Consider the following 24,020-nt stretch of genomic DNA (forward strand, 5'->3'; position numbering starts at 1 on the left):
TGAGCCCACCCACCTCCACGACGCCCACGACAAACACGCCACGATAAACCAATTTCTGAATCGGAGACACCAGCAACGACATTGCTTAAGCACTTCTCTACGGCGAAAAGCTCTCCAAATCCCTATTCAGGCCATACGTTGTCGAACTCACCCAATGCCGTGCCGCATGTCGTAGACAGCGCGAGCTTCCTGCGACGGGTCTCTTCCCAGAGATTGCGACGACGTACCATGCCATCTCCGCAGTCTCCGTGAACACCGGCAACCTGTATCTCCTTTTGGGCACCCGCCCGCAGCTGCGGGGGTTTGCGCAAATACCCTGCAGACACACACCATGGTTTCTCAATAACCATTTGGCGGGCCGGGGGGCCAGCCCACGGTTACGGAGAGGGGCATCGTCAAAGTCCCCGCCTGGGCGAGGATTTGAGCCCGATACAGACCACAGACGACGCCCAGCGCCGTTTTCTTCGGAACCGCCACCACGTTATGCGAAGCGTGCTGTTCTCCCAACACATCTTGGAATGCGGCCCGGCCCTTTCGCCGCGGGAAGACTGAAAATACCTCCAGCAGCGAAGCCTTTCAAACCGAGCGAGGTGGAGGAACCCTCTGCAACTGTTGTCGAAACGGATAAGGCCGACATTGAGGAACACAAACAACCAACTAGCCAGACAACCGACCATGATGAGAACATAAAGGAGGCCGAGGTTAGAGTGGCACCTACGGATCAAGAGGTCCAAGAACAAGACGTGGTAGCAGAGTCGAACCGAATCCTATCTCGAATAGCGATGTGGGACCAACAAGAACAAGCCGTGCCGGAATCTACGCCTGTGCCGGCAGACGATCTCGCACCGTCAGAACACATCCATGTTATGGGACTTGACCCTGTTGGCCGCTACATCACGCATATTTTGGCCAGCTGCGACCACATCCCTCCGGTGCGCTATGTGATGCACACCCCTGGTGTACACAATGTTTTCAAGCAGAATGATCGAAAGTTGACGCTTTACCGTGGCGATCAGATGATCACCACCAATCGGATTATCGCTGTGAATTTCAACCAAGGCGGCGATTATACGAGTCCGAAGCAATATGCGCTACCAAGCCTCATCAGTAATCTGATAATCACCACTCCAGCCGCTGACATTGTTCGGATTTTGGAGCCGATCAAGCACAGGCTCGATCACAGGTCCACCATTGTCCTGATTAATGATGGCTTGGGTGTCGTCGAGGACCTCATCAAGACGTATTATCCTTCGTCCATTACTCGCCCAACCTTTATTCTTGGACAATTCACTGGAAAGTTGGGCTATACGGGCGAGCAATTCTCGGTGGAGGAAGTCGAGCTGGGCAGACTTCGCATGTCAATTTACCCCCAGCAGATTCAGCAGTCTGGTGTTCGCATCGTTCGCCACCCGCCGATCGAGCACACGTTGAAGCCAACGCGCCTCCTGAGGACACTGACTGCGATACCCGACTTGCGGGCGGCAGGTTTCCCCATGGATGACTTCTTCAAGAAGGCGTTGCCAACCATTGTCTTTCGATCCATTGTGGACCCTCTGACGGTTGTTCTCGACAGCACCTACGATAAGCTGCCGAAGAATGCGTACGCGAGGCTGGTCATGGACCAGCTTCTTAGTGAGCTCTGTGGGGTAATCTCCAGACTCCCAGAGGTCAGAGACTCTCCAGACTTCTCTCGGTTGACTGTCATACAGAGGTTGAGGAAGGAGATTTATCACAAGCTGGTGAGACAGCAGACTTCCAGCTCGAGGATGCGGTCGAATGTGGCTCGGGGCTGGGCTACCGATATCGATTACCAGACAGGCTACTTTGTCGAGCGTGGTCGGCAGCTGGGGTTGCGGGTCGAGAATCTCAACTCGCTCATTGCCGAGGTCAAGGCCAAGCAAAAGATCCAGATGGACAGGCAGAACATGCAGATACCTTTCCAACTGTGAGTTCGCTCTTAGGTTAGAAGGGTAGTAGGGCGTCAAAAGGGGGCCATGTACAAATTATTAAAATGTATATTATTGCATTGTATATTGGGTATAACTGTGTGCACATACACAACAATTGGGAGGTTAGATGGTAAAACGGGGAAAGGGGTTTACACACTGCATATAGGGGGGTTTAAATAGCAATGAATTGGGTTTCTACTGGTTAAAACCTTGCAATACCTTAGAGTTATTTCATAAGGTGCCTCAACTGCACAGCTGTTGTCAGCAACCGGTATACACCTAATTGACTTTTACGTATTAATGGGCTTGGGTGATTGAACCCCACCAAAATCTTTTGACCCCGCGATCGCGATAAACTGCTGAGCTGCTACCACCACCCCCAACCCTGGCATCATACCATTCGCATCCTTGCCCGCTCTACATACCTACAGCTTCATAACCAACCCGAATCCATATCAAACCACTGCCGAAATGGAAGACGCCGAGCTCGAAAAGGTACCCTTTTATCCCTTTCTCCCACCATCGCATCAACCGACTAACCCCTTTACCCGTCAAACAGATCCGCAAGGCTCGCCTCGAACAGCTCAAATCCCAAGGCGGCGGCCCCTCCTCCCTCGGAAAAGCTGGCGGTGGTGGTAATGCAGGTCCCAGCAAAGAAGCCGAAGCCGAAGCCCGCAAGTCCATCCTCAACCAGATCCTTCACCCCGAAGCGGCCGACCGGCTGGGACGAATCAGACTAGTCAAAGAGCAGCGCGCGACCGACGTCGAGAACAGGCTCATCATGCTCGCTCAGACGGGGCAGTTGCGGTCCAAGGTGACGGAAGAACAATTGAAGGAGCTGTTGAATGCGGTGGCGGACACGGAGAAGGAGGAGAAGATTGTTGTTGCGAGGAGGAAGGGGTGGGAGGATGATGATGATGATTTGTTTGATCTTTAAGGGGGGACAAGGAGAGAGAGACAGCGGGGGGTGATGATAATGATATCCATTCGGTTCTGCCTCGACGGCATTGTTTGCGAATTCAACAAAAAATTGATGATGATTTGAATTTCACAATGCTCATACAGTCATATATATACAATCACACAAAAACACCATAATAGTACACATCTACCCCCTCGCCGCCGCCTCCCGTCTCTTCTTCTCCTCCCTCTCCCGTCTCCTCATCTCCCTCAGATCAGCCGGCACCTCCACCCCTAACTCCTTCCTCAGCTCCCCCACATCCTTCTCGAGAACCTCCTCCCAATAAACATTAATCACCTCCTTCGCCCTCAGTCCATTCCTCACCGCCCAAGGCCCATACACGCCCCAGAACCTCTCCCGTTCCTTCTTCTTCATCCCCAGAAGACTAAACACGCTCAGGCCCGTCATCGGCAGCAACGTATTCGCAAACTCGAACGCCTTTAGCGCCACCTCACCCTCCCTCACAACGGGGAGTCCTGTCAAGGCGTGGTAAAAGTCGTGACATTCCCTGTATCGCTGCATGACATAGGCGCATTCCTCGTCGTCAATGTAGCGAACTGGCGAGCGGGTGTCGGGGGAGACGCCCTCGCGGTCAAGCCAGGAGATGTACGTGTGGCCGACTGTGTTGGGGGGCAAGGAGCGGAGGTAGGGGAGGTTGAGGGAGGTGGAGGTTATGCGGGGGCGGTCGCGGAGGATGCGGCGCCCGGTGGGGGAGGAGAGCATGGCGTCGCGGAGGCGGTAGATGAAGTAGGGAGTCGATGTTGTCTCGGCGAAGGTGGCGATTAGGTCGCCTCGGCGGGGGTTCTTGAGGGAGATGAGGCCTGAGCCGATGGCCAGGGCGGTTTTCTCGACGAAGGAGAGGGGGACATGGCCTGGGTAGTTTGGTGGTGGGCGGGTTAGGGAGGAAAAGAGGGAGTATGGGCGGCGTTGCTGGGGGGTGGTGTTGTTGTTGTTGTTGTTGTTGGAGGGGTAGGTTGCGACAGGTTGGAGGGGTCGGAGGAGGGGAGTGGTTTGGCGGGCGAGGGCCGCGGATCGTTTGAGTGTCACCTCCATGGCGGGTTGAAGGTGTAGAACCAAATGCGCATACTGGACTCCAGCCGGCGCAATCGGTGATGTCGGGGACGGGTGGTTCGATATCGGGAGCTGTCCGAAGCTCTCCGGAAAGTAGGACAGGGGTGTCTTTATCGATAAGGATCCAAGTGGTGATAGCGATAAGGTTTTGCTAACATGTGGACTTGTGGAGCGATTCTGGGTGACTTCCGGGCTGAGACAAGACCCCCCGAGTTCATGGTTGAACCGGCGATTCTAGGCCGTAAGGTATTGACGAAAAGAGCAAAGGGATATGGAAATGTGTTCGGTGCTAGTCGGGAAAACCCAGGTGCATGTTTATGTGATTGTTTCACGTTCCCTTTCTTTTCGCTAGTTTGTTAGCATCAATGCAAAAAGCATTTCAGCCCTGGCATTCCGAACTTTCTCACTTACACGTTGTAGCCATCGCAATTCATCAACATGGAGGCCTACGACGAACTTCTCCGCTGGGCCAGCAAGCAAGGGATCGAGGTTCACGGTATCGAGGCCAAGAGGATACCCGGCAGAGGAATTGGCATTGTGGCTTCGAAAGACCTGAAGGTACTATTCACTGACCTCCTAACATCATGGCTGAGAAGACAAAGGTGTAACAGCCATACGTGTTGATTGGTTTCTAAGCATTGTCGATTGGCATGTATCATTTGAGCCCAGTCGACTATCTTCAGACGTGTTACCATTTTTCAGGCCCTCACATAAGAAAACAGTTTTCCTCCTCACGTCTACGCATTTTACCTCACTTTATACACACCAGGCTAACCTCTCCTAGGCCAATGAACGCCTCATATACGTTCCCGCCGCCTCCCTCCGCACCCTCACAACCGTCCGCCCCGAAATCCTCAAGGCCCTCCCTCCACCAGCCCCCAAATACAAAGGAACCCCCGTCCACGCGCTCCTCGCAGCAGAGCTACTCCTCGAGACCCCCACCATCAAGAAGAAATACGCCCCCTGGCACGCCGTGGTCCCAACTCGTGACGATATCCTGTCCACCCTCCCACTAGCCTGGCCAACATCCGACCATGAGAAACTACACTCCCTCCTCCCCTACGCAGCCCGCGCTCACTTGACCAAGCAAAAAGCCAAATTCGAAAAGGACTGGCAGTTGACACGTGATGTCCTCCTTCCAAAACTGTCTCTCTCTCCCAAGGGTCGATATTCCAAGCAGGAGTTCCTGTATCATTGGCTGCTTGTCAACACGAGAACGTTTTACCATGAAACCCCCGCGACGGAGCGGCTGACAAAAGATGACAAGATGGCTCTGCAGCCGGTGGCGGATTTGCTCAATCATTCTGATGAGGGGTGTGAAGTGACGTTTGATACGGGGTGTTATACCATTTCGGCGGATAGGGAGTATAAACAGGGGGAGGAGGTGTATATTTGCTACGGGACGCACTCGAACGACTTTTTGATGGTGGAATATGGGTTTTGTCCGGAGGAGAATAAGTGGGATGAGGTTTGTATTGATGAGGTGGTCCTGGAAGAAATGTCAACCGCAAGAAAGAAGTGGTTGGACGGGAGGGACTTTTTGGGCAAGTATTTGATTGATGAGAGGAATTTGACGGGGTGTTATAGGACCAGAGTGGCATTGATGCTACTGTGCACGTCGAGGGGTCAATGGGAGAGGTGGGTTGATGAGGGAGAGGATGGGGGGGGGGAGGTGCAAAAAATGGTGGATCGGATTATGGTAAGGGTGTTGGAGAAGTATATGAAAAGGTGTATGGAGGCGATTGGGGAGTTGGAGGGCTGTGGGCCGTCGGGGGAGATGGTGTTGAGGAGGTGGAGACAGATTAAGAGGTTGGTCGAGAAGTCTTTGGAGGAATTAAAGGTTGAGGACAACTAATAGAAAGGCAACTCTGATGTATATAGTTTACCTAACACGCAGTGTTGCGGGTACGGTACCCTTTAGACAGCAGTTCAATATGAGTTCAAGGAAATGGTTGAAGGTTCATTCATGCATTCAAGGTGAAATTCATATGTATTACGGACTACCAAAAGCAGTTTTGAAGAGTCAGGCAAGTGACCCCCTGAGGACTGTCTTTCAGAAAGCTTTCTTCATATAGCCAAATACTAACTAAACTAAGCACATACGACCATATGGCGCAGAAAGCTCGGGATCCCGTCCGCTCTCCCCTAGATAAGCTGCGCACAGCCGGACTAGTACTCAGGTGGGTGACCACTGGGGAATCCCCGGTGTTGTATGTTTTGCATCTTTTAATAACTTCTTTTTCTATATTCTCATAATAATCAGCGTTTTGTTTTCGTTGGACACCTGCTCTTACGTTTTGGTGAACTCCTGGTGGCATCAAAGCAGTCATCTGTAGGACACAGACCAATCCCATACCCAGCCAGGGGGGAATCTCGGGGGCAATCGTACTTTACTCAGCATTCAGTCCACAATAGAAAGGTCTTTCATTAGGTATGCATTGGTAGTAAACGTGTGGGAGGTAATACTCCTGCGGGATTGGGCAGCCAGATTGCTCCAGGGCTTTGGCCCTGGGCCAACACATCTGGGAAAGGATAAGGAAAGGTTTTTGCTCTCCGGAGTTGTTTGTTTGAGTACTTAATAATATCATCAACTATTACAAATCCTCGCTGCCGTACAACAAAACGTGTATGAATACTTGATTCATTTGACTGTGCGACTGTTTGACCTCCATAACATCATGATTTCCGCAGATAAATAGCAGATGGGCATTAACTCAGTACTGGACTTCACATGCAGCACATATTAAATCAAACGGTTAGCTCAAGAATCTCAACTGAATCGAAGCAAAGTCCATCTCTTTAAGCCCAATAGCTGAAGAGAGGGCTCAGCAGACAGGTAGATTTGTTGATTGTAGGCTACCATTGCATCTCTGTACGGCACAGCCCGCATGGCAAGGTGTAAAGCACGCACATCAAAATAGAGAAACTCGATATCGTAAAGAGCTAGGCAATGGGGATTTACCCGCAGGGTAGTAAAATAACACTGACTCGTGATGATTTATTCCCTAGTCCCAAACTTTGTTCAGTTCCCTAGTAGTTAGGTTGGATGACCAGAAAATGGCCCACCCACAGAGGTGGCCCACATTGGCTTGAACTTACCAGTGCCATTTTCCACACTAAACCCTCAACAACCCTGGACCTCCGAAAGCCCCCCCCAACTTTATATTCCACCCCCAGAGGTCAAAAATGGACCATTTCTTTTTCTTTTTTTTGCTCCAGGTACCCATCAATGGCCAAATATACCGAGGAAGATATCGCAGATGCCGAACAAGACATTCTTGCTGGTATGAGCCAGCGCAAAGCGTCCGACAAGCACGGGGTTCCACGTTCTACACTGAGGCACCGCATCTTAGGAACCCAGGTTTGCAAACAGGCCCATGAAAATCAACAGCGGCTTACTCAGGGCCAGGAAGACCTCATCGTTCAATGGATCCTTCGTCAGGAAAGCCTTGGCTACGCTCCCACCCACGCCAACGTACGAGCTCTGGCGGCCAGTATACTGGCTGAACAAGGCGATATCTACTCCATTGGGAAGCACTGGGTTACCCGCTTTATTGGCCGTCATCCCAGTATCAAAACGAAGGTGGGAAAGAAGATTGACTACGCCAGAGTCAACGAAGCTACTCCGGAGAATATCAACAAGTTCTTTGACCTATATTCTACCGTTGACTGGATCAAGCCTAAGAACAGGTATAACCATGATGAAGTAGGAATAATGGAAGGTTAGGGAGAGAACGGCTTGGTTGTGGGGTCTTCAATGAGGGACAAAAAGTCTGTATACGTTAAACAGAATGGAAGAAGGACCTGGACTACTATATTGGAGTGTATCTCCCAGGATGGGAGAGCCCTCCCCCCCGGGGTAATCTTTAAAGGCCAAGACCTTTAAAAGCAATGGTTTAAGGACCAATTCGATAAGGATTGGTATGTGGCCGTATCATCGAACGGTTGGACTAGCAACGACCTTGCCGTAGGATGGCTTGAAGAGGTCTTTATCCTAAGGACTTAACCAAAGGACCTATCAGAACCACGTCTTCTTATTTGTGATGGCCATGGCTCACATACCACTGACGACTTCATGATCCGGTGCTACAGGAGCAATATTTACCTTCTTTTCCTGCCCCCCCACTGCTCTCACGTCCTTCAACCCCTTGATATTGGCTGCTTTTCCAGTGTGAAGAAGGCGTATAAGAGGCTTATGGCTGTAAACGACGCCCTCACCAACTGTACGCCTAACGGCAAGGTCGACTTGGTCCGGCTGTATGACCTTGCCCGCAAGCAGGGCTTCAGGAAAGAGAATATTGCCGGCGGCTGGCGTGGGACAGGATTATGGCCCATACGTAGGCGCAAACCGCTCTCTTCAAGCCAGGTGGTAGTCCCTATGGTGCCGTTGGATCTCTCTTCAAAACACCTACTTTCCATACCGTGGAGGACTCCCAGGTGGCCAAGGAGGTCAGGGACCTACTTAAGAACCATACGCCGGCCGGAAAACGGTTTGCAGTAAGGACTCTCACCAGTACTATACTTACACTGAGATCTGAGGCATCCATCCACAAAGCTGATGCGGCAAGGCACCAACAAAACGCCCACAAAGCCCAGGACGCAAAGAAGAGGCGCAAGTTGAATAGAGAAGATTCGAATTCCAAGTTTGTAAGGCTTTGTGACCTGGAAGAGGCTCGTATTGAAGGGAGGGTGGTGGAGGAAGAAGTGGTGCCCAAGGAGGATGTGGAGCAGCCGGAGCCAGCCGAGCCTGTGCGGCGTAGCACACGTTATCGGGTTCAAACCCGGCGTAAGAGGGAAGCAGATGCAATGTCTGACTCTGACAGTGATTGAGCTACATTTTGGTATAACTTCCATAGAAATTGACCCAATATTAGTCTTGTTGTGGCCAGTGTAAGCATTCAGGGGTAATCTCATTAAGGTTGTGTGACTGGTGTGGGGGTGGTGGTCCATGTCCGTGGGTGGGCCATTTTCTGGTCATCCAACCTACATGGGAGGGAACAGCAAATACCACGATGACAATAGGACCTTCCCAAACAAGAACCGAGTGGTGGCAAATAGGTATCTACTCCCAGAAACAGAATCGCCAAAATTGTAGGTAAATTTTAGAGAAAAGATACAGCCCTGTCCACCTAGGTAGGTACCTATCTGGGGTACGTGTAATGAGGCAAACTCCATGGAAAAGAACACCTTTTTTATTACTGATCTTATTATCTAGCTAGCTCTGATACTCTTTTCAGAGCGGAGTCTCGATATTACAGCACTACTCAAAAAGCTGCCCATCATGGTAAGAGCAACCTCTAATGGCCCTCTATATAAAATGCTAACAAACCACTTCACCACCCCAGAAGATCACTCCGATCATAACCTTCCTCGCGGCTATTACCCCTGGCACCATGTCTGCTCCAGCAACAAACAGAAGCGCCGAGGGCATCAACGCACTTGAATTCCTCACCAAACGACAAGCCGTCAGAGGCGACTGGACGTGCCAATTCTTCTTCGATGGTCCAGGCCATGACGCTCTCAGAGCCGATCACGCAGCCTTCAACAGACTGTTTGGCAGCCCTCGCCTTACCGCTCGTGGCGGACAGTGCTATGTTGGGAGGTGCAACGGACGCGACTTTGCGTGGTGCAACATTGCTTCAAACACACGTTCTGAGTACTCCAATCAGAGGAACCTCGTTGCGGATACAAACCCTTATAGCGGGATCAACTGCGTGTATGACTATATGCCTGCTTATGAGTACTACTGGTGGGGATGGGAGGGCGCTTTGCGGTTTGATAACAGTGACATTCGCAGATGCTGAAGGATGGTCTGTGGTTGACTTTGTAGCTGGTGTTGTTTTGATGCTGAGTAGCCTAGGTGCAACTTGACGCCAGAGAAATGAAGACTCCCCCCTAAACCCATTAGCTCCCCTCAGGTATCCTTCATGTGCTCCTCGCATCCGTCAAACAGTCCGCCAACAACCCCCTCGCCTCCTTCTCCCCTATAACTCCCACCTTCGGCATCCCCTTACCCAACCCCCCCTGCCCCGGCCACTCCTCCATCTCCCGTTCAAACTCCTTCATCCTCCTCCAAACAGTATCTGCATCCGCCTTAGAAAATCCTAGATCCACCCGGTACAAAAACCCCTCCAAATCAACAATCTCCACATCTCTCTCCTTTATTTCCCCATCCTGATCAAGCTTTACCCCCCCAGGCTTGACCACCCTGACAAGCGCATACCTCACCCAAGCAGCCTTCAAATCCGGCATCCAACTCATCCCCTCCCCTTCCGGCCCTTTATTCCCGACATCAACATGTATCCCTCTCTCCACGATCACGTTCCAACTCTCCTCTGGTAGTTCCCTCACTTTTGGTGGGTCAGGAGTATAGAAAGGGAGAGGGTCAACCTCCACCCTTGTTTTCTGGTCGACGTTTAGGGTGGGAGGACAGCAGGCGAAGCCCCATAGGGAAGTGCGACTATGGTGTTGTATATCGGTGGAGGTGAGCAAAGAGCGGAGATACATCAACAACCCAGCCGCAAACTTTTTAGGGGTGAGGAGGAGTGGGTTGAGGAAGTGGACTTGGGAAATGGGGGGTTGGCGGGGATGGTGTTGGGTTCGTTGACGGAGGAAAAGATATTGGAGAGGATAGGGTGAATGAAACCATGGGCGAGATGCAACAGGGAGAAAAGGTTCGCCGATGAAAGGGGAGGAGTAAAGGCCGGAAATGTGTAATTTCTGAAAATGGGCTAGGGGTTTGCCTGGGTGAGTGGCGAGGGCGGAAAAGAAGGTCCTGTTGGGGGTGTCGGAAGTGTGGGTGGGTGATTGGAGAAGGTAGAGAGATTTGAGGGTTGGTCTTGTGAGGAGGGCGTCGATGATGGTGGTTGAGCTGTCGTGAAGGGTGTCAACGTTGAGACTGAGGGAGACAGGTGGCGCCGGGGTGGTTTCGAGAGCAGCGATGACAGAGAGGGAGGAGAGCTTGTTAAAAGATGCTAGGTCGAGATGTAGTTCGTTGGTAAAGGCAAGTCCGAGTAGTTGGCCTGTTTTGGGTAAATGGCCTATGTCTTGGGAGCGCTTCTCTAGGTGTTGGCGAAGTATAAACTTGGTGTGCGCTGTCCCGGTAAGTTGGGTAAGAAGAGTCTCGGATATCATATCAAGGTTTTGACTTTCAAGTAAAGCGTCGATGAGAGCGGTCAACTCAGCGTCTTTCTCGGCCGGAAATAGGGAAAGGGCAGGCAAGGCAGCGGTGGTCAGCGGCCATATCAGGTCCAAGACTGTCGGATCAATAAGTTCAACTTCGTCGAGCTTCTTCACCAGGTCATCGCAAGCCTCGTACTCAAATTTAGTCAGATACCCAGCGGCGGAAAGGGGTTCGCGTGTCCTATTTTCTTCTAGACGAAGCTCGCGCGGCCCTGAAGGGTCACTGTCTCCCCAGTCGTTGTATTCATCCACTTCTCGAGGGCGTTCTGATACGTGAATCATTACGGTTGACCGAAAGGCAATGATCCCATACCGGATTGCGTTCAAGTCAGTGATGTCCACCACAGCCATCGCATACTCCATGTTTGTGTTGCTAAACATAGTACCCAGTGGTGCAGGCAGGACAGACAAGCCTACTCCGCGCTCCCTGTCAAAAGCCACGCCGAGAACAAGACATGTCGAGATAAACGGGAACTCGCGCACACCGCATTCCCACTGCGGAGAAATGGACTGCCTCATCCATGTTGGTGTGTTGGAGAGCTCTGTTCGATGCAGCCCATTTCTGGGATCTTGGTAAAACTGGGCGGCGAGCGAGAGTTCAGACTGGATACCGATGTGGTTCGATGGGTCGGAAAAGACAGTGACAGCACCCAGAATGGCCGAAAGGACATCTCTGCCTTGAACGCCATCCAAATCTACTAGGCCGCCTTCGCGTTTGACGACTGCCAGAGGATAGTGTTGGCCTGTGCCGTTGAGGCCGAGTTTTGCGACGATGTAGACGACCAACGCATCTGGTGCTGCTGGCGTCTGGCTGTTGGCTTTCACCCAGTACGGTTTGAAGTTGGATGACATTGTCGATAACGCAGCAGTTTCATAAACACTTGCAAGGTAAATAGTGCAGACACACTATTTCGGGCTGATGAAATCGTGGGGTATTGAAGTGGGCGTCACATGAGCAGTCGTTGGTTGTTGGCAAACAAACTGCACAAGGAAGGCGCAAAACAAACATGGAATTCTCTCAAGCAAGGTAAGATACAAAAAAGCAGCAGCGCCTGAGTCGAATGAGTCGAAAGGCAGAAATACACAAAAAAGCCCTGATTTTCCTCGTCCGCTCATCCCCTTCGTCACCACCACTGATACACTTGCAATACAGCCTCCTTCCTCACTGGCCGCTCGACACAACCTTGATGACGATTCCGGTGGGCGTGTAACGATTGCTGACATAGGCAGTCGAATTATACATGGGGTTGGTTCTGTTAACCATGACACCCAGCGAGCCACCGTCAGACAAGCACCCAATAATGGCTTTCGCCTTTTGAGCATCCGTCGCTCCCACGCCGCCGTCGATCGTGGTGGCGACATCTTCGAAAAGGACGGCCGAATTGGCCGTATCGTTGAGGTGCTTGGCCGTGACCATGACGGAGCCACGTTGGTAAAGCGTCCATTCGTCACAAGTGCCGAGCTCAGCCGGGCCCATTGTTAAGAGCCGGCCAGCGCGGACCTGCCGACCATACGAGCGGAGGTAGGAGGCAACATATTTGATATCGTCTTCTGACACCTCTTGAGGGATGCCGCCGTGTTCCTCGGTGTAGCAGTAGAGGTTGGTGGTTTCACCTTCGTAGCAGACACGCCGATGAAGAGTTGGCTTGTTGCTGGGTGGGAGGGAGGCTACCATGGTGCTGCTAGCAATGAGGAGAGCCAGGCTCAACTTAGGAAGACTGGTGACAGTGAACATTGTCGTGATTGAGGAGACAGTACTAAGCACAATAGCGAGTGTTTGGAAGGTGATGAGGTGGATAGGATGATTTGAGTGCTTCAATGGCGCTTCTTCACGGTCATCTTATACTCACTCATTCACCAGTCAAGTCGCCATATAAGGTAACCCAGCACATGTACATTGTAATAAGGGAGGGTAATTTCTGCCTTGAGTGTTCTCTAATCGGTTCGAGCCATCAACGAGGCCATCGTCAATTTGCCATGACCTCCTGGGTGCCTGTTGCCACTCGGATCTTCCACCTCAAAGAGACTCTATTTTCAACCGTTGGTCATTCATTCTAGTTATTTACGAGCTGTTGGGACATGGTTAAGTCCAAGATTTCAGCCCCAAATGAAATCCTATCAAATTGGTTTCCATAATAGGTGGGTTCTTTAGTCTTTCTGGAGATCATCCATGCATGGACAGCTGCGGTCATCTTGACGCAGGAACATGGCGCAGACGGCCAGTATGTGAGGCCAACAAGAAGAGGCCCATGGTTTCGTCCGAACTTCAGAAATTGTAGTTGAATCAAGCATTGTAGATTGCTTGGAAGATCTATTCACCTACCGGGTATATGACTACGGTCAGGTGGCCAGGCCGTTGGTGGCCCAGGGCATGAAGCAGCAATTTGCCACAACAACTGATAATGAAGGTTAGATGGACTTTTTTGAAGTTGGTGATGGTCTGAGAAGCCATTGGGTGATAGACTCAACTGAATCTACGGCGCCATTGGGCCAGAATACGTTCAAGGCAAGCCATCTCATCTAGCCACGAAAGATGTATACCGAATCAGTAATACCGGCCGAAGACCTTGTGGCAGGATCATGATAGCCCAAGGCAGTTTCTTGTGAGGTCGCGATGGTGCCAACCATTATTTGGCCTGGGAAGGGTTGAGCGTCAAAATATCCCATTGCGTGCCCCTTATAAGGAGCTCTTGTCTCTATACGATGATGTTGTGAAGTCTTTTTGGTCACCGCAACTCTCTTCACCTGTCACTCATTTACAACGGTGAAGATGCTGCTCTGCACGCTCTTTTCTCTGTTTCTTTACTTCAGATGTCTGAAAGCAGAATGGACCTATGCGGATCCAGAACGCTTTCCACATGTACCTGAATACGGACCCCAGGTGAGGGCTACCATTCTTGACAGTTTTGAAGCCTCTGACTAACCACTTCAGGCCAACTTTCCTTACATGGTTGACAACCAAAAGAATTATTATGGAGTAGCACCAGACAAGGGCAAACAAAATGGCCCAGTCTGGAGATACAGCGAGAGCTTTGCCAAATACATGTCCAACCTCCGAGCCAACAAAGTCATTCGAGGTGGTTATGGTAAAGGACTAACACCCGGAGCCGGGGACCGCCCTCAAAATCACCTCAATGGCACTCTAGGTTCAAAAAGCGCCCTATATCTCAACAACACCCGGACTCTGTTGAGTCGTGGCTCGGCCCCACTTCACAAGCGGGCTTCCGATTACTGGCTTACCACACTTGGTCCCTTGGGAATACAACCGCATGCTGGCGGAAGCAACTACAAGTTCTACCGTGATGTTGTTGCTGATTACGGTGCTGACAACACTGGTGAGAGCGATGCTTCAGAGGCCATAAATGCCGCCGTACAGGATGGCAACCGCTGTGGGCTGGAGTGTGGCAACACTTTCACTCAGGGAGCCATCATCTACTTCCCCGTGAGTACCTCGACTTCACCACTGATATCAAAAGATGGGAGACTGACAGAACACAGCCGGGCACGTACAAAATCTGCAGCCCCATTGTCCAGCTATACTACTCACAGTTCATTGGTGATCCGCACGATCCACCAACCATCGAGGGATGCAAGTCGTTCAAAGGAATTGCCCTCTTCGATGCTGATCCGTATATTCCCGGAGGGTATGTTGATATCTTTGACTCTTCGCTCCCAGCACATGACCTGACCGCCATTTAGGGGCGGCCAAAACTGGTACATCAACCAAAACCAATTCTTCCGTCAGATCCGGAACTTCATCTTTGACCTGACGAAGATGCCCATCTCCACGGCCGACAATGACCAGCCCCTGGTTCCCACTGGTATTCATTGGCAGGTGTCGCAGGCAACTTCGTTGGAGAACTTGGTCTTCAACATGCCCAAAGCCACGGATGATGAAACGACAACTGCCGTGGGAATCTTTACCGAGAACGGGTCTGGTGGTTTTGTTGCTGATCTGGTATGTTTCGTTTGCAATGATTTCCGGGTGACAAAGCTGACACCACTTTCTTAGACCTTCAATGGAGGAGCTGTTGGTTGGCGTGCTGGGTCTCAGCAATACACGGCACGCAACCTGAAGTTTAACGGCTGCCTGACAGCCGTTCAGATGATCTGGGATTGGGGGTTTAACTGGCAAGGGGTAAGGCTCCCTCTTTCCTCAGGGCTCATTCCAGACATTCTCCAACTAACATTGCCCACCTCAGATTGAAGTCAAAGACAGCGCCATTGCCTTCAACATCAGCGGCCGTGGAGGAGCCACAGGACAAGGCATTGGCTCCATCTCGGTAATCGATTCCTCCATTACCAACACTCCAATCGGCATCCTGACAAACTCCCACGAACAATCCCCCAACATCGTTCTCGATAATGTCAAGATCTCCAACGTCGCCCAAGTCGTTCAAGTGGACAACGGTCCCTCCCTTCTCTCCGGCACATCTGACACCACAACCATTGACCTCTGGGCCCACGGCCGTCGCTACAATGGGGACAAGGGGTCATCCGAGACCGGACCCGTGAAAGCCCCTTCCAAAGCCGCCGGGTTGTTGGGAGACGACAAGAAGCTGTTCACCAAGTCTCGCCCTCAATACGCCGACTTTAGCCCCGAAAACTTCCTTGTTGCTACCAAAGAAGGCATCAAGAACGATGGCACCGGCGATCAGACCCTCGCTATCAACGCCTTCTTGCTCAAAGCCAAGGCCAACAGCCAGATTGCCTATTTCCCGGCAGGTATTTACCAGGTGGGCGGGACAGTGTTTATCCCCACGGGCAGCAGAGTGGTTGGTTCCAGTTGGTCGCAGATACAAGGGAGCGGGTTTTACTTTGCTGATATGAACGCCCCGAGGGTGATGGTTAGGGTTGGAAACAGGGGAGACTTGGGAACGATGGAGATTACGGACATGTTGTTCACGGTCAAGGGGGCCACGGCGGGTGCAATTTTGGTGGAATGGAATGTTGCTGGGGATGAGCAAGGAGCTGGTGAGGATTCCTCCTTTTCTACCTGGCGATGGCGGTACTAATCTAAACTTGGTATGTTGATAGCTGGCATGTGGGATTCGCATGTGCGTGTGGGAGGCGGCATAGGGACTGACCTTGACATTGACAACTGTCCCAAGGGTGGTTTCAACGATCAATGCATATGCGCGTCTATGCTCCTCCATGTGACTGCGCAGGCCTCGGGGTACTTTGAGAACGTCTGGGTTTGGGTAGCAGATCAGTGAGTACTGATTTATTTTCGGATGGACACTTCAAGACTAACCGACGTGCAGTGACAATGACATGGTTGTCTATGACTCTCCTGACAAGCTCATCAACCAGATCAGTCTTTATGCCGCGAGATGTACCTTGATTGAGTCCCAAGAGCCGACATGGTTCTATGGCACTGGATCAGAACACTGCGTCATGTATCAGTACCAGTTGAACAAGGCGAAGAACGTCTACCTCGGCCATATTCAGTCGGAGACGCCTTACTATCAGCCCAACCCTGTGGCACCTTACCCATTCGATGGCGCGAGGCCCATGGCGGCAGACCCGTCATTTTTGGAATGCACCACGGACAGCTGTAAAGCTGGCTGGGGTCTGCGCATCATTGACTCGGAGAACATCACTATTCATGGGTCTGGGTTGTACAGCTTCTTCCAGGACTACTATCAGGACTGTCTCGAGACGTTTGACTGCCAGGACAAGATTCTGGAAGTCAAAGGGTCGAAAAATGTGGCCATCTTCAACCTCTTCACTGTAGGGACGGTCAATATTGCCTCGGGTATTGAGTGAGTCTGTTGGACCTGATGTTGCGGTCGAGCTTCATACTGATGCCACTCACCTAGCGACACGAATATCTTCAGGAATGAATCTAACCAGCGGTAAGTCAAATTCGTCGGCTACCCAACAAGAAGGAAATATCAGCAGGCTAACAAGAGATAGCGGCTTCACCACCGAGGTCAGTGTTTGGCTTCCCTTGGACGGCTCTGACAATATCAGTGTTGTATATGTTGGTCCGGAGATCTGGGACAGACCAACGGCTGCCTGCTCGCCGCCTTGCGTTCTCGTATTACCCACGAGCACCCTGGGCCAAGACACCACCATATCTCCGTCTGAATACACCACATCGCTGGAATACGGTCGTCAGGGCTCTTCAACCGGCCCCGGGGGACAGGTTATCACGACTTTTTATACCACTACAACCACCATTACTATCACTGTACCGCCCATTACCATCCCGAAAAATAGTGGCCTGCCTTACTCCAATGTCAACGTCACGCGAGGGCAGGGCGGAGGCGGCTTCATAGCGACCCCCAGAGTTGAGATCCCGCCCATTGGAGTTCCTCTCCCTGATGGCAATGGCGGCACCACCACCCGTCAAGTATTCCTTCCGCCCTGGCCTGATGTCAACCGCGGTCCGCCAGAGGACTGGGAGTATGATGGACCATGGGGTAATCCTAGCCCTATCCCGAGTGGCGGCGTCGGCCAGGCTTTCCACACCCCATGGTCGACGATGGTAACGGCCTCCGCGGCCACGGTCACGACCTTGACATTTCCGGCCATTGTACACCCACAGACATACCAGTGTCCTCCGTCAAGCGAGATATCCTTCAACACACCTCGCATGACTCTCACGGTAGACTGTCCTACTCCGACAGAGTTCAAGTTTGGGTTCTCGTGCCCAACAACAAAGGTGGTGACGTTTCTGGGACCGTCAGCGGGTGTGTTTACAGTTGACTGCACTGTATCATCAGTTTGGGACTTTCCTCGATTCCCGGAGCCAACACCTGGCCCTTCGGAATCAACAACCAGTGACGAGCCTCTCCCAGTGTGGACTACGTGGCCGCCTGGAGAGATCACGCCCGTGGAGAGAGAAGTCGAAGAGTCAGAGCCCGAGGATGACGGTACTTTCACATCTTGCAAGCTTTGGTTTTTCTTTTTCTGCATTCGCTGGGATAATATCAAGATTGGGGGGTGGAAGTGGACGTTGCCGCCTGGTATCTATCCTCCGTAAGTTGCTTCTTCATATCGAATCTCTAGACGAGATCTGAGAACTAACATGGCAAAACAGAGGGCCTCCGCCGCCCTTCATAAAGTTTCCCTTCAAGGTTGAAGGCACACTGCCGCCATGGCCAGAAATCACCATTGGCCGTGACAGGAAACTTACATACTCCAACGAACCTACGAGCTGCACCACCAAGTCGGCATCGCTCTGCACGACAACAACCATCTTTTCTGTGACCAAGATTGCAGAAGACTCAACCCGGACAACAGCCACCGCCACCTCGCGACAGTGCGAGACGGTCAGGGGCTGTGACGTGACGGACCAGAACACGAGGACTGTGTCGACTGCGATAGAGTCGTGCACGCCAAAGCCGAGAGTAAAAGCCCGAGACGGCGATGATCCCAGTCTTTTGAACCCACGACAGAACGGCAACGGCAATGGCTGCGGCAAGAATGCCATTGTGTATCCCAAGGATCCCAAGAGCGCGGGCGATATTCCGTCCTTGCTCAGCGCGTATGCCGGAAAATACGAGACGATCGGCGTCCCGGAGTTGAACATTGTCGGTTACTGGTGGGTGCCTCTGCTAGACGAGGAGACCATGAAGAGGTTGAAGAGTTCACCCTTTGTGAACGACGCCTACTATTACCAAGACTGGAACAATGCTGGCAATGGACCGGACAGGTCAGGGAATATCAACGGTGAGATGGCGCTACCCGCTCATTCCGAGGGTATTACTCACGATGATGACGGTTGGACGTCGCTCGCGTCTCCTCTGTTCAAAAGAGCCCGCACGACTACGGCCACGAATTTTTGGGCGTCATCTATCGTGTCGCTCCCCAAAGGCTGGAACTGGCGAGAAGCGGGTACAGATTCATACGACTACAGCAATCTTGCCAATCCCTATCTGTATCAGTGGGATGACCAAGGAGGAAGCACGGAACACACCATCTACGTGACGGGCGAGGCGAGGGTGTGGACCGATCATCCCGAGTTCAAGGCATCTGAGGGATTTCAGGGTGAACTCGATATCGTGCTTCCAGGAGGCAAATACGACGTCGAAAACGACAAGGCAGATGCCTTTCATGGCACCTGTGTCGCTGCATATGCCATCGGAGCGAAGCTGGGCATCTGCAAGAAGTGTCGAGGTGTTTGGTTCGAGACGAAGCTATGGTCTACCGATGACCCCTATTTCAACCCGAATTTTGTACGCGAGCGCGGCATTGCCCATCTGATGGCTGCGTTTCGAGATATACATCTCAGGGGAAACGCAAAGAAGGCAGTCATCAACATGTCGTGGTCGTACCCTCCGGGGAAGGCCATTCCGGCCACCCTCCAATCTACCCACTGGGTCTTGACCGAACTGGACAAAATGGGTGTTGTGCTTGTGGCCTCATCGGGTAACCACGCACACGATGAGGGCAGGGAAATCAGCCGGTTTCCAGCTCGCTTCGCCAGTTCAGACAAGAAAAGAAACCCTTATGGAGAGATAAAGAACCTCATTGTGGTCGGTGCCACTCAAAACATCGGTATCGAATACACCAGGGGCCAGACATCCAATTACATGACCACCTTCGCCCCGGGCGAAAACGTCCCATGCACCAGCGACCCCAACGCCGCAGGCGACAAGTATTCTAGAAATATGGCGTCTGGCACCTCAGCAGCAGCGCCTCAAGTTGCGGGTTTGGCGGCCTACTGGCGCTCCCTTCCGTCTAAGTGGCAGACGCAGCTCGAGGAGCCAGCCAATGTCAAGAAACTGATTCGGCTTTTCCACCGAAGATATGGCTTCTGGAACGCTCAGAGGGAAAAGAACTTTCCCATCTTGGCTCAGAGTAAGCCGGTAATCTGGAACGGCCAAGTCAAAGACAAGAACTGTCTCGTTGATTATGACACTCGCCAAACTTGGGACACCACCAAGGCCTGTCCAGACATTCCTGACCGGCTCAGCACCCTCCCTGAGAACCCTGGTGAGTCGGTAAACTGCAACAATCCGGCACCTCCACCCAACAGCAAGAGACAAGCCGGCAGTGGTGGTAGCTGTCCTTTTACTCCCGGCGGCTCCGGCGCAGAAAAGTCCATTGACTACCAGCCCAAACCCACACCTTCCCCAACCTGCCAGTCCAACAACTGCGGCGGCAAGCTCTGTACCGGGTTCTTCTGCCGACCAAAGCCATCCGGTATCCCGCCCGATTATATGGACCCCAAAGATCCCAACGCCGGCAACCCCGTCCCTGTCACCCACATCCCGGGTCCTAACAAACCGACCACCACCCGTGGCGGGGGTGGCACACCTACCCCTTCCCCGGAATGTGACGACAAGTGCAAGCTTGACCGTGGCAACCCCTGCCGATGCGGCGACACTGGTTGCGATGAACAGTCTCCTGCATGCTGTCACAATGCCTCCTGTCCCAAGTGTGACTGTCCCAAGAACGGGGATGGGTGCTCCAAGAACTCGCCAGCTTGTTGTGCGAGTGGGACTTGTCAGTGGCAGTATACCGGTGGCGGAGGGGGCTTGGAGCCAAACCCAGTTGATGAGCCCGACAGTGGCGCCAACAGAGTTGCTTCACCACCATCGTCGACGGAGACGGTGACGGAGGATCCCGAGCATGTTGATGCCGTGTATGAGATTTATTCGGAGAGGGATGCGAAGGGAGGGTTTGTGGTTAGTGGGTTTAGCGGGGATGTTAACGGGACGGTTGTTCGGATGGGCGGTGTGGAGCCGGATTGGGTGATGAGTGGGAATGGGACATCGGGATTGGAGACGAGCTATAAGGGGGTTATGGCGTATGGGAGGCGGTGTGACTTTTTGGCGGGGAGTGTGAATGGGTATGAGGGAATGGAGAGGCCAGGGATGGTGGTTGGGGCGCTGACTTGTGAGGGGGTCGCGCCGGCTGTTTGTGTCAGGGGAGAGGGAGGAGGGGAGGTGAGGGAAGAGTTGGTTTGTAGGTGGGAGTAGAGGGTGTATGATATTGTCAGTTTGTATGATGTTGATGGAGATGGGGGAGTTTTATAGATTTAGATGTAGAAAGAATGGATATATAACTTTGGTTTGTTGAAATGGTTGTGAAAGGTGAAAAGAGGGGAATGTGATAATGTGATAATGTGCAAATGTGGGGATCTGTCAAAGGGATGAGCCCAGGAGTGGACAGGGAAGGGGCTCGAGCAGAAATGGAAGGAGCGATGACATAGGTAGGGAAGGAGCAGGGAACAGATGGGCACAAAAGGAAGGCACGGTATGGCAGATGGGGAAGGAGCAGAAAGGAAAGCATCAAAGAGGAAAGAGGAAGTAACCTAGAAGCAAGACGGGAAGGAACGAGGGCATTGTATCAAAAACTAGGTGACAAGACAGTAGGTATGAACCACCCCTAATAGCTCCAAGGCCTCCTCCCCAACCTCTCGTTCTCCTCCGGCCTCCCCTCTTTGGGGATCTCAGCCTCATCCTCATTCAAATACCAACTCGGATCACCCCCTCTCTTCCCCCCCTTCGTTACAGTCTGGGTCACACTCCACCCATTCCCCAACCACACCAGTCTATTATTCCCATCTTCCAACCCCTCATAGTCATAGTCCTCCCACCTCGGACTCCTGAGCGTCTCCAAAGCATGGAGCGTGCTCCCCGGCCATAGACCGACGATCCTATCCCCCCTTTTGTACCAGGAATGACACTTGTCCATGTAGACCGTGTTCTTGAAGTAAGCCTGGGTGTAGGACTCGAAATCGGCGACGCGTTCGGGTTTGGGCTCGATGGAGGCGTAGTCTTCTTTTTGGAGCTTGCGGATGTAAGAGGTTAGGTAGTCGACTAGGGCTTCGAGGATTTTGGTGAGGGAGCCGAAGCCGATGGCGGAGTTGGGGCCGAAGAGGAAGAAGAGGTTGGGGAAGTTGTGGGTTGTGATTGAGAGGTAAGTTTCGGGGTGGTGGAACCAGTGTTGGGATAGGGTGAGGGAGTTGCGCCCTAAGAGGGGGAAGGGGGGTGCGGTGCCGACGTTGAAGCCGGTGGCGCAGATTATGGCGTCGAATTTATGGTGGGAAGAGGGAGAGGTGACGATGCCAGTGGGGGTGATGGATGTTATGGGGGAGGGGATCACGGTTACGTTTGGCTCGAGGAGGGAATCCAGAAATCCGGGGCCGGGGGTTACGCGACGGCAGCCGGGGGCGAAGGTGGGGATTATGAGCCGGAGTAAATCGGGGCGGGAGGAGAGTTTGGCTGTCATGGACGAGTGGAAGAAGGCTTGGGAAGAGATCTGGTCCGGGTGGGAGAGGAGGGTAGTTGACTGGATTGTGTTGCCTAGGTCTTCAAAGACTTTGCGGAATTTGAGGAAGAGTTGAGGGTCGGAGCGGAGGGTGGACTTTTGCTCTTCAGAGACTGGAAACATATCAGAGCTGGCCCAAAAGGGGGGAGGGATCGATGGATATACATTTTGTGACCTTGGGGTCGAAGCCGAGTTCTGCCATGGCTTGGTCACCGAATTCCGGAGAAATCCACGTTGGCGAGCGCATGAAGCATTTCAGCTGGGTGCCCGGGATCTTTTGGAGCTGGGGGATGATTTGAATCGCGGAGGAGCCGTTGCCTATGACTCCGATGCGTTTGTTGCTAAAGTCATAGCTCGTGTCCCAGGCCCCAGAATGCATTATTTTGCCGGTGAAGGTGTCCAGGCCGGGGATAGAGGGCCAGGAGGGTTCGCTGAGCTGGCCGCGGGCTGTGACGAGGATGTTGGCGCTGTCGGTGAAGGTCTCGCCGGTTGTTATATTGTGGACTTTGACGTACCTTTGCCAAACGTTAGTAAGGTGATCAAACCGGAAGGGGAGGGTATTTTGTCAATCTGCTGATGCGGCGAAAGGGCAATGTCTTAACGTGCTAATGTGGAAAAGGGGGCAAAAACACAAACCATTTTTTGGCCATGTTATCCCATTCACCACCTTCCACTCGATGACTGAGTTTGATGAATCTCATTGCCCCAAAGCGGGTAGCTACATCTTCAAGATACTCCCGTATCTCGCTACCAGGGGCATAAAGCGCGCTCCAGTTGGGGTTTGGGGCGAAGGTGTACTGATAGGAGTATGCTGTCTTTTGTTGGCTGCCATTCTTGGTGGTACGAGAGCAACTGACTTACAAGGAACATCACAGGCCACCCCGGGATATCTATTCGCATGCCTGGACTTGTTGGACAACAGAACTTGAGATCAGGTATATGGAGGACTTACCACACTCCCCCAACGCCATCCGCCTTCTCATACACCACCATTTCCACATTTCTCAGTCGTTCGGGGATCCTAATCGCAGCCAGTATCCCGGAGAATCCAGCGCCAACAACGATAACTCGAAGCGGACGGAGATTTTCAACAGGTGTATCCTTCAAAACGAAAGGCCTAGACTCATGACCATTGACGCCATTGCCATTGACGCCATTGCCATTGACGCCATGTCCATTCAACCCGTTAGGCTCCGCAGAGAGTGTCATTGTATGATATAGAAGGTTTCAAAACAAACCAAGGTACCTTGAGCAGAGATCATCGACAAAAGCCACAATACAATCAACAACGCACAAGACACCATCTATATAAACTAGACTTCCATCCTTTGAGTGGGTGTCCTCATATATCCCTACATATATCCACCACCAACACCCAACACGCAGAAGCATATCCGACAGTTAGGTTCGGTACACAGGTTACACAACCGGTGACCCTTACATAAACACGATCAAACTATTGATGCGTCCCCATAACCAACATGGTGTGGCAACCAATGGAACTTGTGGGTGGTCCTATATGCTTGGGATACCAACGGCCCAAAATGCTTCCTCATCATTGTGCCGAACAGTGCGTGACAGGTGATATGTCACCACCACCTTCATAGTCGTGCGGAGTAATGAGGAGG

At 52.2% G+C, this 24,020-nt stretch overlaps 9 protein-coding genes across 9 annotated transcripts; 5 read left to right on the forward strand and 4 right to left on the reverse strand.

The window, feature by feature from the left end:
• Positions 1–518: 518 nt before the first annotated feature.
• QC761_117640 (uncharacterized protein) lies at positions 519–1,949 on the forward strand (the record flags this gene model as incomplete). Its single annotated transcript, XM_062875048.1, has 1 exon — positions 519–1,949. One exon carries the CDS (start codon positions 519–521, stop codon positions 1,947–1,949), a length of 1,431 nt encoding a protein of 476 aa, XP_062738277.1.
• Positions 1,950–2,420: 471 nt separating this feature from the next.
• Positions 2,421–2,886, forward strand: QC761_117650 (uncharacterized protein; the record flags this gene model as incomplete). The annotated part of the gene is made up of 2 exons (XM_062875049.1): positions 2,421–2,444; positions 2,509–2,886. 2 exons carry the CDS (start codon positions 2,421–2,423, stop codon positions 2,884–2,886), a joined length of 402 nt encoding a protein of 133 aa, XP_062738278.1.
• A 171-nt stretch (positions 2,887–3,057) lies between these two features.
• On the reverse strand, positions 3,058–3,963 carry COQ4 (Ubiquinone biosynthesis protein; the record flags this gene model as incomplete). The annotated part of the gene is made up of 1 exon (XM_062875050.1): positions 3,058–3,963. The coding sequence occupies one exon, from the start codon at positions 3,961–3,963 to the stop codon at positions 3,058–3,060; it is 906 nt and encodes a 301-aa protein (XP_062738279.1).
• A 456-nt stretch (positions 3,964–4,419) lies between these two features.
• Positions 4,420–5,933, forward strand: QC761_117670 (uncharacterized protein; the record flags this gene model as incomplete). Its single annotated transcript, XM_062875051.1, has 2 exons — positions 4,420–4,539; positions 4,766–5,933. 2 exons carry the CDS (start codon positions 4,420–4,422, stop codon positions 5,834–5,836), a joined length of 1,191 nt encoding a protein of 396 aa, XP_062738280.1. The 3' UTR covers positions 5,837–5,933.
• A 3,441-nt stretch (positions 5,934–9,374) lies between these two features.
• QC761_117675 (uncharacterized protein) lies at positions 9,375–9,785 on the forward strand (the record flags this gene model as incomplete). Its single annotated transcript, XM_062875052.1, has 1 exon — positions 9,375–9,785. One exon carries the CDS (start codon positions 9,375–9,377, stop codon positions 9,783–9,785), a length of 411 nt encoding a protein of 136 aa, XP_062738281.1.
• Positions 9,786–9,906: 121 nt separating this feature from the next.
• Positions 9,907–12,015, reverse strand: QC761_117680 (uncharacterized protein; the record flags this gene model as incomplete). The annotated part of the gene is made up of 1 exon (XM_062875053.1): positions 9,907–12,015. One exon carries the CDS (start codon positions 12,013–12,015, stop codon positions 9,907–9,909), a length of 2,109 nt encoding a protein of 702 aa, XP_062738282.1.
• Positions 12,016–12,325: 310 nt separating this feature from the next.
• On the reverse strand, positions 12,326–12,898 carry QC761_117685 (uncharacterized protein; the record flags this gene model as incomplete). The annotated part of the gene is made up of 1 exon (XM_062875054.1): positions 12,326–12,898. The coding sequence occupies one exon, from the start codon at positions 12,896–12,898 to the stop codon at positions 12,326–12,328; it is 573 nt and encodes a 190-aa protein (XP_062738283.1).
• Positions 12,899–14,110: 1,212 nt separating this feature from the next.
• On the forward strand, positions 14,111–21,098 carry QC761_117690 (uncharacterized protein; the record flags this gene model as incomplete). Its single annotated transcript, XM_062875055.1, has 9 exons — positions 14,111–14,605; positions 14,662–14,807; positions 14,863–15,121; positions 15,176–15,301; positions 15,366–16,137; positions 16,201–16,375; positions 16,428–16,921; positions 16,986–18,150; positions 18,212–21,098. The coding sequence occupies 9 exons, from the start codon at positions 14,111–14,113 to the stop codon at positions 21,096–21,098; spliced, it is 6,519 nt and encodes a 2,172-aa protein (XP_062738284.1).
• A 342-nt stretch (positions 21,099–21,440) lies between these two features.
• On the reverse strand, positions 21,441–23,981 carry QC761_117700 (uncharacterized protein). The gene is given in 6 exon segments (XM_062875056.1): positions 21,441–22,494; positions 22,568–22,907; positions 23,029–23,203; positions 23,254–23,294; positions 23,345–23,537; positions 23,553–23,981. The coding sequence occupies 6 exon segments, from the start codon at positions 23,599–23,601 to the stop codon at positions 21,508–21,510; spliced, it is 1,785 nt and encodes a 594-aa protein (XP_062738285.1). The 5' UTR covers positions 23,602–23,981; the 3' UTR covers positions 21,441–21,507.
• Between the last annotated feature and the right edge of the window lie 39 nt (positions 23,982–24,020).

This window comes from Podospora bellae-mahoneyi, assembly GCF_035222275.1.
Source record: "Podospora bellae-mahoneyi strain CBS 112042 chromosome 1 map unlocalized CBS112042p_1, whole genome shotgun sequence".
NCBI classification, from domain to species: Eukaryota; Fungi; Ascomycota; class Sordariomycetes; order Sordariales; family Podosporaceae; genus Podospora; species Podospora bellae-mahoneyi.

Coding starts and splice junctions, on each gene's coding strand:
- QC761_117700 (XM_062875056.1), bottom strand. CDS start 23,601: ATGACACTCTCTGCGGAGCCTAACGGGTTGAATGGACATGGCGTCAAT. Junction 23,204..23,253: donor GGTGGCCTGTGATGTTCCTT/GTAAGTCAGTTG, acceptor AACAAAAGACAG/CATACTCCTATCAGTACACC. Junction 22,495..22,567: donor AACTCGGCTTCGACCCCAAG/GTCACAAAATGT, acceptor GTCTCTGAAGAG/CAAAAGTCCACCCTCCGCTC.